Source organism: Vipera ursinii (assembly GCF_947247035.1).
Source record: "Vipera ursinii genome assembly, chromosome: 6".
Classification (NCBI taxonomy): domain Eukaryota; kingdom Metazoa; phylum Chordata; class Lepidosauria; order Squamata; family Viperidae; genus Vipera; species Vipera ursinii.
The window spans coordinates 49,218,205-49,231,031 of NC_139515.1; the positions used below are offsets into that span (position 1 = coordinate 49,218,205).

Sequence of the window (12,827 nt, forward strand, 5' to 3'; positions counted from 1 at the left end):
TTGTGGTAGTAATAATTGAAATATCATTCAATCATTAAACTAGCTGTATCGTTTTGTTTCTAAATGCAAATGGGAGTTCCATAGAAAATCAAAATATATATTTAAAATTACCATTTGAGAAAACAGCAGCTTGGTTGGTTCAAGTCTGTTTACTTTTGCTTGTGTGACTCTCTATTTATGTCCTACAGTATTGTCCTTGTTTGTCAATTTCATTCAAAATATTCCTGGCAACCATGGATGTCGAAGCTTTGCTTACCACTCTCTATTTATTACATTCTCTTTCTGGATAGCAGGTGATGAAATATACCAGCCACTTTATTCTGGAAGTCTAGATTACTAAGCATATCTGAATAAAATTGGGTTCTATCCAAAACATATTATACAATTAACAATTGGAGCCTAATGCTATAGTACTATCATATATTTTCCGATTTGCCAAATAGGCATACATATGGTGGACATTTCAAACATAAGTCCTGCCGACACATAAAAGCATAGATCAACAAACCTAGCACCAAAGAATAAATTGCTATAAAAGAGAAAGTAGCAGTTTCTTACCAACTTTTGTTTACAGCTAAAGCCAAAGTAATATGTACTAAAATGCATTCTGGGTAATGATATGATTGCTATTGGAAGCCACCCAGATCTTTTTTTAAAAGAAGGATGGCCATTTAAATGTTTAAAATGAAATAAATAAATAACCTTCTTTCTCACTAGCCTTGTGGAATAGTCTAAGTCTTGCTTATAACTAATTTTAAAAAGCTTTACAGGTAGTCCTTGCTTACTGACCACAGTTGGGACCAGCAACTGCTTTGCTCTCCATCACAATTGCTATGCAGATTTACAGTGTCATTTCTCATTTGGTTGTTAAATGAAACATCATGGTTAAGTGACACATCACATGACTGCAAGTTGAAATTTTACCCCATTAACTCTGCTTGTTGCAAGCCAGTTGGAAGCACACAAATGGCAACCACATGACTGTGAGATACTGTGACGGTTGTTGTTAGCCGCCCTGAGTCCTTCGGGAGATAGGGCGGGATATAAATCCCATCAATAAATAAATAAATAAATAAATAAATACATGCTGTTTTGAAATGCCTAAGTGGCAAGTCTGACAGTATGCTGCGACTATCTTAAATGAAACGATTCATTGCAAAGTTGGGGTTTTTTTTATAACATCATTTTGAATGGTCACTAAATGAGGCACTTGATAAGCAAGGACTTCCTGTATGACAATAAAACAATGTAAGAGAGGCAATCCAATAAGGAAAGGGTGGGTGGATAGCTCTGGAATTTGCAATAAATAAAGCAACTTTTCTGTTATCATAATGATTTTGGTAAAATTATAAAAATACAGCAAAAATACATACTGTGAAATACAGGTGAAACTCGGAAAATTAGAATATCGTGCAAAAGTTCATTTATTTCAGTAATGCAACTTAAAAGGGGAAACTAATATATGAGATAGACTCATTACATGAAAAGCAAGATAGTTCAAGCCGTGATTTGTCATAATTATGATGATTGTGGCGTACAGCTCATGAAAACCCCAAATCCACACTCTCAGTAAATTAGAATATTGTGAAAAGGTGCAATATTCTAGGCTCAAAGTGTCCCACTCTAATCAGCTAATTAAGCCATAACACCTGCAAAGGGTTCCTGAGCCTTTAAATGGTCTCTCAGTCTGGTTCAGTAGGAATCACAATCATGGGGAACCTGACAGTTGTGCAGAAAACCCTCATTGACACCCTCCATAAGGAGGGAAAGCCTCAAAAGGTAATTGCAAAGGAAGTTGGATGTTCCCAAAGTGCTGTATCAAAGCACATTAATAGAAAGTTATGTGGAAGGGAAAAGTGTGGAAGAAAAAGGTGCACAAGCAGCAGGGATGACCGCAGCTTGGAGAGGATTGTCAGGAAAAGGCCATTCAAAAGTGTTGGGGACTTTCACAAAGAGTGGACTGAGGCTGGAGTCAGTGCATCAAGAGCCACCACACACAGATGGATCCTGGACATGGGCTTCAAATGTTGTATTCCTCTTGTCAAGCCGCTCCTGAACAACACCGTCAGAAGCGTCTTAGCTGGGCTAAAGAAAAACAGACCTGGTCTGTTGCTCAGTGGTCCAAAGTCCTCTTTTCTGATGAGAGCAACTTTTGCATCTCATTTGGAAACCAAGGACCCAGAGTCTGGAGGAAGAATGGAGAGGCACACACTGCAAGATGCTTGAAGTCCAGTGTGAAGTTTCCAAAGTCTGTGTTGATTTGGGGAGCCATGTCATCTGCTGGTGTTGGTCCACTGTGCTTCATTAAGTCCAGGGTCAACGCAGCCGTCTACCAGGAGATTTTGGAGCACTTCATGCTTCCTTCCGCAGATTAGCTTTATGGGGATGCTGACTTCATTTTCCAGCAGGACTTGGAACCTGCCCACACTGCCAAAAGCACCAAAACCTGGTTCAATGACCGTGGGATTACTGTGCTTGATTGGCCAGCAAACTCGCCTGACCTGAACCCCATAGATTCTCTTAGCATTGCCAAGAGAAAGATGAGAGACATGAGACCGAACAATGCAGAAGAGCTGAAGGCCACTATTGAAGCATCCTGGTCTTCCATAACACCTCAGCAGTGCCACAGGCTGATAGCTTCCATGCCATGCCACATTGAGGCAGTAATTGCTGCAAAAGGGGCCCAAACCAAGTACTGAGTACATATGCATGCTTATACTTTTCAGAGGTCCGATATTGTTCTATGTACACTCCTTGTTTTATTGATTGCATGTAATATTCTAATATTCTGAGATTGTGAATTTGGGGTTTTCATGAGCTGTACGCCATAATCATCACAATTATGACAAATCACAGCTTGAACTATCTTGCTTTGCATGTAATGAGTCTATCTCATATATTAGTTTCCCCTTTTAAGTTGCATTACTGAAATAAATGAACTTTTGCACGATATTCTAATTTTTCGAGTTTTACCTGTAAGGTGTATGTGTGTATATATTCTCTCTCTCTCTCTCTGTGTGTATGCATATATACATAAGGGTGTGTGCATATGAACATATGTGTTTGTAACTATACATATATCTGTAACTACAAATTGCATGATAGTTAAATTTTAGCCATTTTTGGTATCTTTATTTTAAAATGTTATATTGGTATGATAGAAATCAGTATTTTCATTAGATCAATCAGTATTCCTGTGCCTTTTCATCTCCTTGCTAAGTTACCCCAAAGATGCTTTTTCATGAGGAAACTGGACTTTCTTGTTAACTATGACCTGGTTGACTGAGAATCTCCATAGACACCTTGCTAGGTCAATATTTTATTTCGGATCTCAGAACCATTTATGCTATATTCTTGTATCAATTTATATGAGCATAAAACATATCTAACACAACTGAACTGATTTCCACGTTGACCCAAACAAGATTGTGCTGTTAATTAAGACAATACAGCTACTCAAAACATTTATTTAAACAACTGTCTTATACATATGTAGTTTGTGAGGATTAAATGGCTACATTTTGTTCTTTTGTTCTTTTTAATTTACTTTCCAGATTTGACCAATTTGTAATTCTTGTTGCAAAGTGTAAATATATGTGTAGGAGGATGTTTATTGAGTAGCAGTGAACTGTGGGGGAGATATATTGTACTACAAGCATATGATTCAAGGTTAATAATAAATAATAACATTAGTACTTTGAATAATCTGGCCCAATAGGATAGGTAAATCACTATTTGAAATAACACAGAACTGGGAGAAAGTAACTTAGAACTATGGTGTGTAACCACAGACTCTTCTTGTAAGCCATAATGAAACCTTACTTCTAGTAAAATATGTAACATGCTGGAAATGAATATAATGTTGTGGTGACAACAGCAAATTCACATAAATGAAATTCTGCATTAAAAGAAGACAAGAATCCAAGATATGCAAAACATACATTAGGGCAGGATATGGTCCTTTGAATGTTATTCTCAATGCTCGTACCAGCCGCAACCGTCATCTGAAAAAGTGTGCAACAAAGAATGTACTGAATTCAAAAGTGTTGTTGGTAAAATAACACATATATTCAAATACTAATGTCTTTGATTGCATACAATTGTAACTCTTAATTTAGAATATAAGAATATCTCTAATCTTAAACATAATTCTGGAAGTTAAAATAATGGTAAAATAATTATTGCATATTGGTTAAAAATAGTGAATCATTAGCCAACTATGTATATATATAAAAAAATATAAAAGTCATGCATACAATCTGAATAACCTCAGTTTATAGACAGTAGATGTTTTTGTTGAATGGTATGAATTTACACAGCAGATCTGTTTTAGGTCTACTGAAATGAAATGATAAGCAGTACTATGCTTATACAAATATTCTGTTCAATTAGATGGAGTTTCCACAGGAGAAAATCTGTCTTGCTTATGTCTCACATTTTTATCACTATCTTGCTATTTACACTTAGAAAATTCAGGAAGTGCTACTTGTTTCACATTTTTATAAATATTATGAATCTAGAGCATTACCAATAGATTATACTCAAACTTGTTACACAATTGTTTTATTAGATATGTCTTTTAGTTATCAGTTAGACATACACACACACACACACACACACACACACAAACACAGAATATTTGAAAGTAAAGATTTTCATCACTGCTATTTATTGCTGAAGTGACTTCTTGGCAATGCCATGTAAGGCAATGAGTATACGTTGACATTTTGCTAGTCATGCAGCTAGCTTCTTCCAAATAGGTCTGAAACTGAACTTGCCAAGACATCATGTTTTAGATGTTGTCTATATTTAGTGGTGTAGAACAGAGATCCCCAACCTTTTGGGCACCAGGGACTGGTTCCATGGAGATAAGTTTTTCCACGGACCAAAGGGTGCATGGTTTTGTGTGCTGCCTGCATCCTGCGGATGGGGCTTTGCTTGTTTGTGTGGACTGGTTGCTGGCATGCTGCAGCCTGGTACTGGTCCATGGACCAGGGGTTGGGGATCCTTGGTGTAGAATACCCACAACCGTTGCAATTCTGTCATCTACATAGTGGGTAGCAATTGGTTGAGGGCTTTCTACTTCACTTGAACAAAAGGACGTAGCATCTGTTACCAACTTCACTTTTAGTTATGCTCTGAAGAAACTAGTACAACTGGAAAAATAACAACAAATAACATATTGTTTCACCTGGAAGTCATTTCACCAATTGATAACTTATTTCAACATTCCAGACACCACATAAAACACTATCAATTATGCATTCTCTGGTCTGTAAGATATATTTTGGCAAACCACAACCATTGTATTTATTTGATACAAATAGGGCATTTCTGTTACCTTATGGCTTTTGTTCTCACATATTTTTAAATAATAATAATAATAATAATAATAATAATAATAATAATAATAAGAAGAAGAAGAAGAAGAAGAAGAAGAAGAAGAAGAAGAAGAAGAAGAAGAAGAAGAAGAAGAAGAAGAAGAAGAAGAAGAAGAAGAAGAAGAAGAAGAAGAAGTTGGAAGGGATCTTGGAGGTCATCTAGTTCTGGAGTTTCTTTTTCCGTCAAAGCTAAATTGTGTGTGACATTAACTTAAAATGTTTTGGTACAGCTATTTCCAATTGTTTGCAAATGTTTGAAAACACAGGCAGGGAACCAAATGAATTTACTCTATTTCAATCCCCCCAAAAAAGTGTCTCTGCAGAGCACTCAAAATGTTCCTAAGCTCTTAAGTTCAAAGAAAATATTCAGGATTTCACGGGAGGAAATAACAAAAGAAAAGTGCACCATTTGCATTTTTTCTTTAAAACTGTAGGACTAAACAAAAGTATTTCCAGTTAAAACAACAGTAGGCAACTGATAGGATAGGGACTGAAAGTTAACAGTTGGTTACAGCCATTAGACACATGTGGATGGGAATTGTTTACTCTGAATTTATGGGAAGAGTTTAAAAACTTCTCTCTTGTTTTCATTTATATCTATAGCAAGTCCATGTTACGTGTTACTTTATTTTTTTTTCCTTTTGTGTTCCATGCTTCAAAATTGTGAGATGTTAAAAGTACAAATTTTAGGCAGCTAGATGAGGAGGAACTTTGGGGGCTATAAAAATGGATATAAGGGCTTCATAAAGTCCTGGAATTTCAGGTTGACCACCATGTGTTCAAAGGAACTTTGAAACTGGAAGAAATAATAATACCAGAGATTATGACATTGGTGTCAGATGTCTGAGGCACTATAATCTATATTCATGATTTTAGAAGGCAGGGCTCAAATCAGTATTAGTGACTTACCTCGTTATGTGTAGAACAACATCCAGAGTTCCAAATTCTGAACCTTTGTATCCAAGTAACTAGACATAGTGAACATATTTGATTTGCCATGTGGCATGCAGTCATTTCTCTGCTCCAGCCTTGGCACTCAACTTTTTTCAGGCTTCCATCAATAGTGCTTAAAATAAAACAGTGGCACGGATGATAATCTAGAGCCCTAAAGGCTCTTCAAGGCACAGAGCCACAACTATCATCCCTTCCTTCCTACCATCCTGGAACCAAAGACAGCTTGACAGGTTCAATTAAAGGCAGATGTGGCACCAGTGCTGTAGCTTCAGTGACATCACAAAGTGATTGCAAGGAGACCATTGTGACAACACAGCGATCATGTACATCATTCTGTGAAGGTTTGTCTCAGCAAAATGGCTACATTTATACTGTCATTGCTTCATTTTTTTGGTATTGCTTCTTTTCAAGAGAAGCCCTTCATGATTACTGAAAGCTGAACAGATTTTATTCACGCTATAATTTAATTTGGGTGTTTTCCCTAAATCATGTTAGTCTGTAAATTCACTGGTGCTATTATTGGAAGCACTGATTCCTTTATAACCTCAGTCTTTATACTATTTAATAATGCCATTTTGTTAAAATCACAATTGGTATTTTTATTGTTGATCTAAAGTTCATGTCCAAGCACCATTTCAGACATATGTTAAAAACAATAGTGACTCTGTGACCAAGAAAGCATGACAGCCATATGCAGAAAACAACTGATTGGTGCTCACAATTGATACTATGTCTTAGAATAATTTAAATTGCCCTGTTTTTTTTAAAGTAATAATGCCAGAGAATTCCAGGCCTCAATTTTATTTATTTATTTTATTTTAATTCAATTTATATACCGTCCTTTTCCCAAAGGACTCAGGGCGGTTTACAGGGCAAAATTAAAACAATAAGTGCAAAGTGATTTTCAATACTATATATAAGGGGTCCCCAACCCCTGGCTACGACCCACTACTACCCATGTTCAGAACCGGGTTATGCAAGCGGCAGGCGAATATGCAGCTTCAGTTGTGCAGACGGTGAGTTCTCACAGCTCCATTTGCACAAATGATGCTGTCCATGCTCACACGTGCACTTGCCACTCACACAGAACCATCCCCTCTCCCCCTCCACTAGGCCATCAAGTTGGAAAGGTTGGGGACTGTTGTTTTATATAATATAATGCAATATTTTATATAATACAAGTTTCCTCTTTCCTGGGTGCAACTTTAGGAAAGGGCAACTTTAAGAAAAAGAGTATATTTCCGCAGAAAATCCAGCCCCATTAAATTGTCCATTCATTACATCTAGTCTTTCCAGTGCACTGAATAAGCAAGGTGACTATCAGAAGTAAAAGAAAATTAATCAAACAATTTAAAATACATAGAAAATATCAAAACATCACAAGTCAAAAGACTTGTTTGAAGAGGTAGTAGTTCAAAAGCCATCCTTCACATTTAACTTAGAAGACTCAGTGGCTGCTGCCCTTTAAAAATTATACTACCTGTTTATTTATTTACTGGGCTTATATGCTATTCTGATCACTGACATCCCTGTAAATCAGATTAAATATGACAAAATTACAACATGGAAACCAAACTACATCTACACACATAACTATCAGGAATATTAATTATATAAGATATACAGTATATTCCAATGCCAGAAGTAACACTATAAAAGATCCCAACTCCAAAGGCTTTTTGAAACATCCAAGTTCTAATGGACTTCCTAAAAACAGAAAAGGCATTTCAGATTTCTGGTAAATGCTGGTCCATAGAAGGGATGGGGGAAGCATTGAGAAGATTCTTTCCTATGATTCGTGTTAGTGACATCCATAAAGAGAAGGGATATGGAAAAAAGCCTACATTAGTAGAAGTTACTGTGCAGGCACATACAATTGAGATAAGGCAGTCTCAAAGATATCCAGGTATTGGGCAGCAACCTAAAGTCAACTAGAAACAAATGCACCTCAGAGTAGATAGGTGTTAGATAGGCAAATCAAAATCTGACCGATTGCTTGAACTGTTACATCTAGGATTAGTTGTAGCTTCAAATGTTCTTCAGGAACATTCCCAAGGAGGATGCACAAGCAAGAGGTAACTAAGACGTGAAAGACTGAGGAGTTGTTTTCACTCCGAGGAGGGTCATAAGTGGTGCAAAAGATGGAATGGTATGAGGCACCCTCACAGCTGCCTCCTGTTCATTTAGCAAGAGCCATGAGACAATGAGGACCTCCCCCCCCAAAAAAAAATTAAACTTAACATCTGCACAGGGACTGTGATATTATCAAAAAGCAAAGATGAAATCTTGTGGAATCTCATGACTTTTGAACCACAAAGTTAATCTGTACCACACAGTTTGATCAGTTAAAAGAACTTTTGTTAATAAGACTGTCACTAGGAATACCTCTGTGAAATGCATTCAGGATTAGAAACAAACCCCAGTATTGTAAGGATCATGGTTGATTTTTAATATTGTAATTCTTACTAATTGTTCATCTTTATTAAAATCCATCTAGTCTAGACTGAACTAGTTAGATGCTCGGGAAGTGATATTATTTTATTCTGTTTAAATTCTTATACTAGCTCATTGCAGATTAGACTGACATAGGTTTGGCACATCTTATTTCAACTTTGTAAAGCATTTTGTATTAAGCAACTTTTGAGAACTACTCAAAAATGTCAAAGAGAACAGTATGTAGCAGCTAAAACTTTGATTGAAATGGAATGTGGGAACCATGTGACTGACTCCCTTAGTTATATCAACTGCACTAACTGCTTTGCAATTCAAGGACTATTACTTTTAACATTTGAAAGCCTATTTCCTCCTGTGCTCATTCTTTTTTATGCACTCTCCTCCACATGCTGCTGGCTTCTGGTTCATAGTGGTTTATTAAAATTGAAGAGAAAATTCTCTGATTGTTATTTATATGTGGAATTCCCTGCTCCATGAGATTAAGCTATTTTCTTTATTTGGCTCCTATCAGCAAGTGAAGACTATTCTTTTTAAACCACAATTTTTTCTCTTAAATCTAATTGAATTTATTGATTGCTAATATGGCAAAATATGCTTTTCAGATGTTGCTTTTAATTTGAAAAAATAGTTTTATTTATGGATTCTTGTTGAGCCTATGCTTATTTTTACATTTTATAAATATCTCCTTTTTGGTGGGGAAAAGAATTATAATTTTACAGAAATAAAAATAAACAATTATTAGTGTAAGAAGACTACACAGATAACTTCCAAATGCACATGACTCATTATGTATTCTATTCCCTTAATTAATATGTTAAAAATCTGTGCACTTGAAGTTGCATTGATATGTTCTTTACACAATGTTCAGAACTACCTTTCATCTGGTGAATTATACCACCCATTTTTAGTTCCACCAAAGTTGTTTTTGTGACTGTCATCTTATCTATAACATTCACCTTGTTCTATTGGCATTGATCTTTTATTATTAAGGGTATTAAATCAAACATACTGTTTTTGTTGACGCCACAGAAATAAATCACTAATTGATTCAGCTTTTGGGTTTGTTCCTATCACTCTCAGTCAGCTAATTTCACTTTATAATCAATATCCTCAAACCATTTACTAGGAAGGAATACCACAATCCATAATCTTTGCTCCTTCACTTCTGTCATATTCTACCTTTTTTCCCTTGATGGTGATGGTTTTCACATGAAGATTATAACTTTTTCTTCCTATAGGAACAAAAGTATCAGATTTGGGTTCTGCTCTCATTTCTGTTGTTAAGTATGGACTTGAATGTTAGTTAGTTAGTTAGTTAGTTTATTTGATTTATATACCGCCCTTCTCCTTGGTAGGGACTCAGGGCGGTTCACAGGGCATATAAATGTAAATCTCACTAGTTCCAGTTCAACAATAACTGTGACACTACCCAAGCTATGCAGTGTTTTGGAAAAGATTTTTTTTTATTTACACATATATATGCAAACAGAGACAACTGACTCCCAATGTAGAATAGAGTCTTGTTAAGTTATTCAACTGTATTACCTATTGAAATCAGGATAACTTACTTTTGAAGTTATCCAAATCTTCTATATCCAAATCAATCTTCCACTGTAAGCAAATGATGAATATGCACCATTGGTTCCCAAAAGGAATTTTCTGAAAGTTATAAGGTGAGCTTCAAAGGTGTGTTTCAGCAGAAAATAATATTACCTGGTGAGCACAGCAGAAAGCTGTTTAATCAAATGTGTTATATGACAACAGATTCATTGTGGCAGGAACACATTATGATAAGAAATGTAATTTTTTTAACTGCCTACTTTCCATTCCAGGCCTTTTAAAAACTCCTATTAGAAATTGCCCTTGGACTGCCATTCAGAAATGAAGTATAATTCATAATTGTTTAACTTAAGTTATATTGGGATGAATTGAAGTTTTTTTTTAAAATATGTAAAGGCAGGAGGCTGCAACATAAGACAAACAGATTTGAAAACTAGCATTCCAATTCATGTTTATTTGGAAACCTTATTAAACATATAAAACATGAGAACATTAGTAGTGCCTTGCTGGATGGGACACCTGACCCATCTAGTCTAGCAGTCTGTTCTCACAATCGCTGACCAGCTGCATAAGAAAGCCCACTAGTGTCAACGCTGCTAACACCGAATGTTATTGCTTGACAAGAGATGAAGAAGTAGCTATTTCATATGTTAAACTTGTGTATTGCTTTAAGACTTGTGTATTGCTTTAGTTTAAAGTTGGGAGGAGGGAAGAGTAGGAATGCACTTTGAAGGCCATTTGTCTCTCTAAAGAAGATAAGGCTTTGGCGGTTCTTCTAACGGAAGGGAAACTGATTCTTTAAATTAATTGGAGAATATGATTAATGACAAAATTAGAAAGGTGGAGAAATGTGTTTAATATATTGTGCAAGGGGCGGAGATTTCAGATTCCAGCTTCTTTCGAGCAAGCATTTGCCGCTGTATTAGGCTAATAAAGGACTTTTAAGGTAAACAGTGCCTCAGAGTCACTTGAAAAGCCCATACGTCGGAAACTGGACAACTAGTTTCCCAGCAGATGGCATAAAAGACAATTACCAGATTAGCAAATAAAAATTAATAGTTTGTATTCTGAATTGATTATTCTGAAGAATACTGACTCGTAATGTACACACACGTACACACACACACACACACACTGATATCAGTGGTAGCTAAAGTCATGGTTAACTTAAAGAATTAGTTCAGAAGAAAGGTGTTTTTTTTTAAAAAAAATAGTGCTTCATCTATCATAATTTAAGACTAATCCCTCACAAAAGTCTATTTGAAAGCTTCACTGTCAATGGAGGTTTTTTTTTAAGGTCCAAGCTCCTGGGCCAGCAAGAGTGTAATAAGATCCAGCAAGGGTAAATATTAAATCTTCTCAATAAAAAAATGAGTCTTTTATGGTAAAGGGGGTAATTCAGCTATTAGCAGTTTCTTATCTGATTTTCAGAGTTTCGTTCTCATACTTGCTGTCACCTAGACTTAGAAATACTTTTCTAATTACTGTAAAACACTACTATTCTCTTACTGCCTAATAGTCACAGTAAACATATCAATATTGTAATAGTATGTTCTGAGTCTGAGAGAGATTCACAAATTGATCACTTGGATATTCCTCACTCACTAGTTAAAAGAACAGCTACCTAATCATCTCACAAAGAAATAATGAGTCAAAGACTGGAAAAAATGTCTTATCAATCCAGTTATGAATTGGATTCTAAACTGACAATAATCATATTGCTGAGATTTCTGTAACTTATTCCTGTCCTCTTTCAGTAAATCTTGTTTAAAAAACCTCTGAAAGAATCTTGTTTTTTGTTGAAGTAAATTGCTAAAAGACGTGTTCTTCCACAGCTGCATTTAGTGGATTGGGGATGGTCTATAGTATCTTCATTTCTGAAGAGGAATGGCTATCAGAAGCAATGAATTTCGTTTTACTAAAACAAAATCTCAGTTGCTCTGAGGTTATGGAATGACTTCAGTGTTAAAAAAGCATCTCAGTATCTCTCTGTCTCTCTGTCTCTCTCTGACTTCTAAGATCAGTCTGTTTCAGTCTGGCTAATGAACTCTGGTCAATTCTTAAGATTGCCTCTCTCCTCCTTGTGCTTTTGGGGCATTGTTTCAGATGGTGATATGTCTTAGCATTTTTATTTTGCTTTATGATTATCTATATGTAAGGAAAATGTAGCATACAACTGCTCTGACTAAAATACCCAGAGTTTCCAGTGCCCTTGAAAGTTTCTGTAATGCATCTGGTGAAGGAATTTTCACGGGAGGACAAATCAAACTACCAAATCTCAGAGAGACAGTTGTTTTCAAGAACCTCTGAAAAGAGGTAGGATCATGGGCCTTCATAAGCCTTTAGGCCTAGGGATAAGATCTGTAAATAAGCAACATTGTCATGCCTGATTCTCAGAATAAGATCAGAGCAGGACCCTGCTGTAAAGAACCCGGGCACTTGAAAATTCAAGGACTGGCCACAGGAATGTTTGCAGTC

The 12,827-nt window shown here is 35.9% G+C and overlaps 1 protein-coding gene across 1 annotated transcript in view; it reads right to left on the reverse strand.

Moving 5' to 3' along the window:
* The window catches only part of PPFIA2 (PTPRF interacting protein alpha 2), a gene marked incomplete at its 5' end in the record, with an annotated part of 237,474 nt that overhangs the window by 135,988 nt on the left and 88,659 nt on the right, over nucleotides 1-12,827 (reverse strand). Inside the window, one exon of the mRNA XM_083365122.1 lies at nucleotides 3,942-4,004. Coding sequence (XP_083221248.1) covers nucleotides 3,942-4,004 — 63 coding nt within the window. The remainder of the gene's footprint in view (nucleotides 1-3,941; nucleotides 4,005-12,827) is intronic.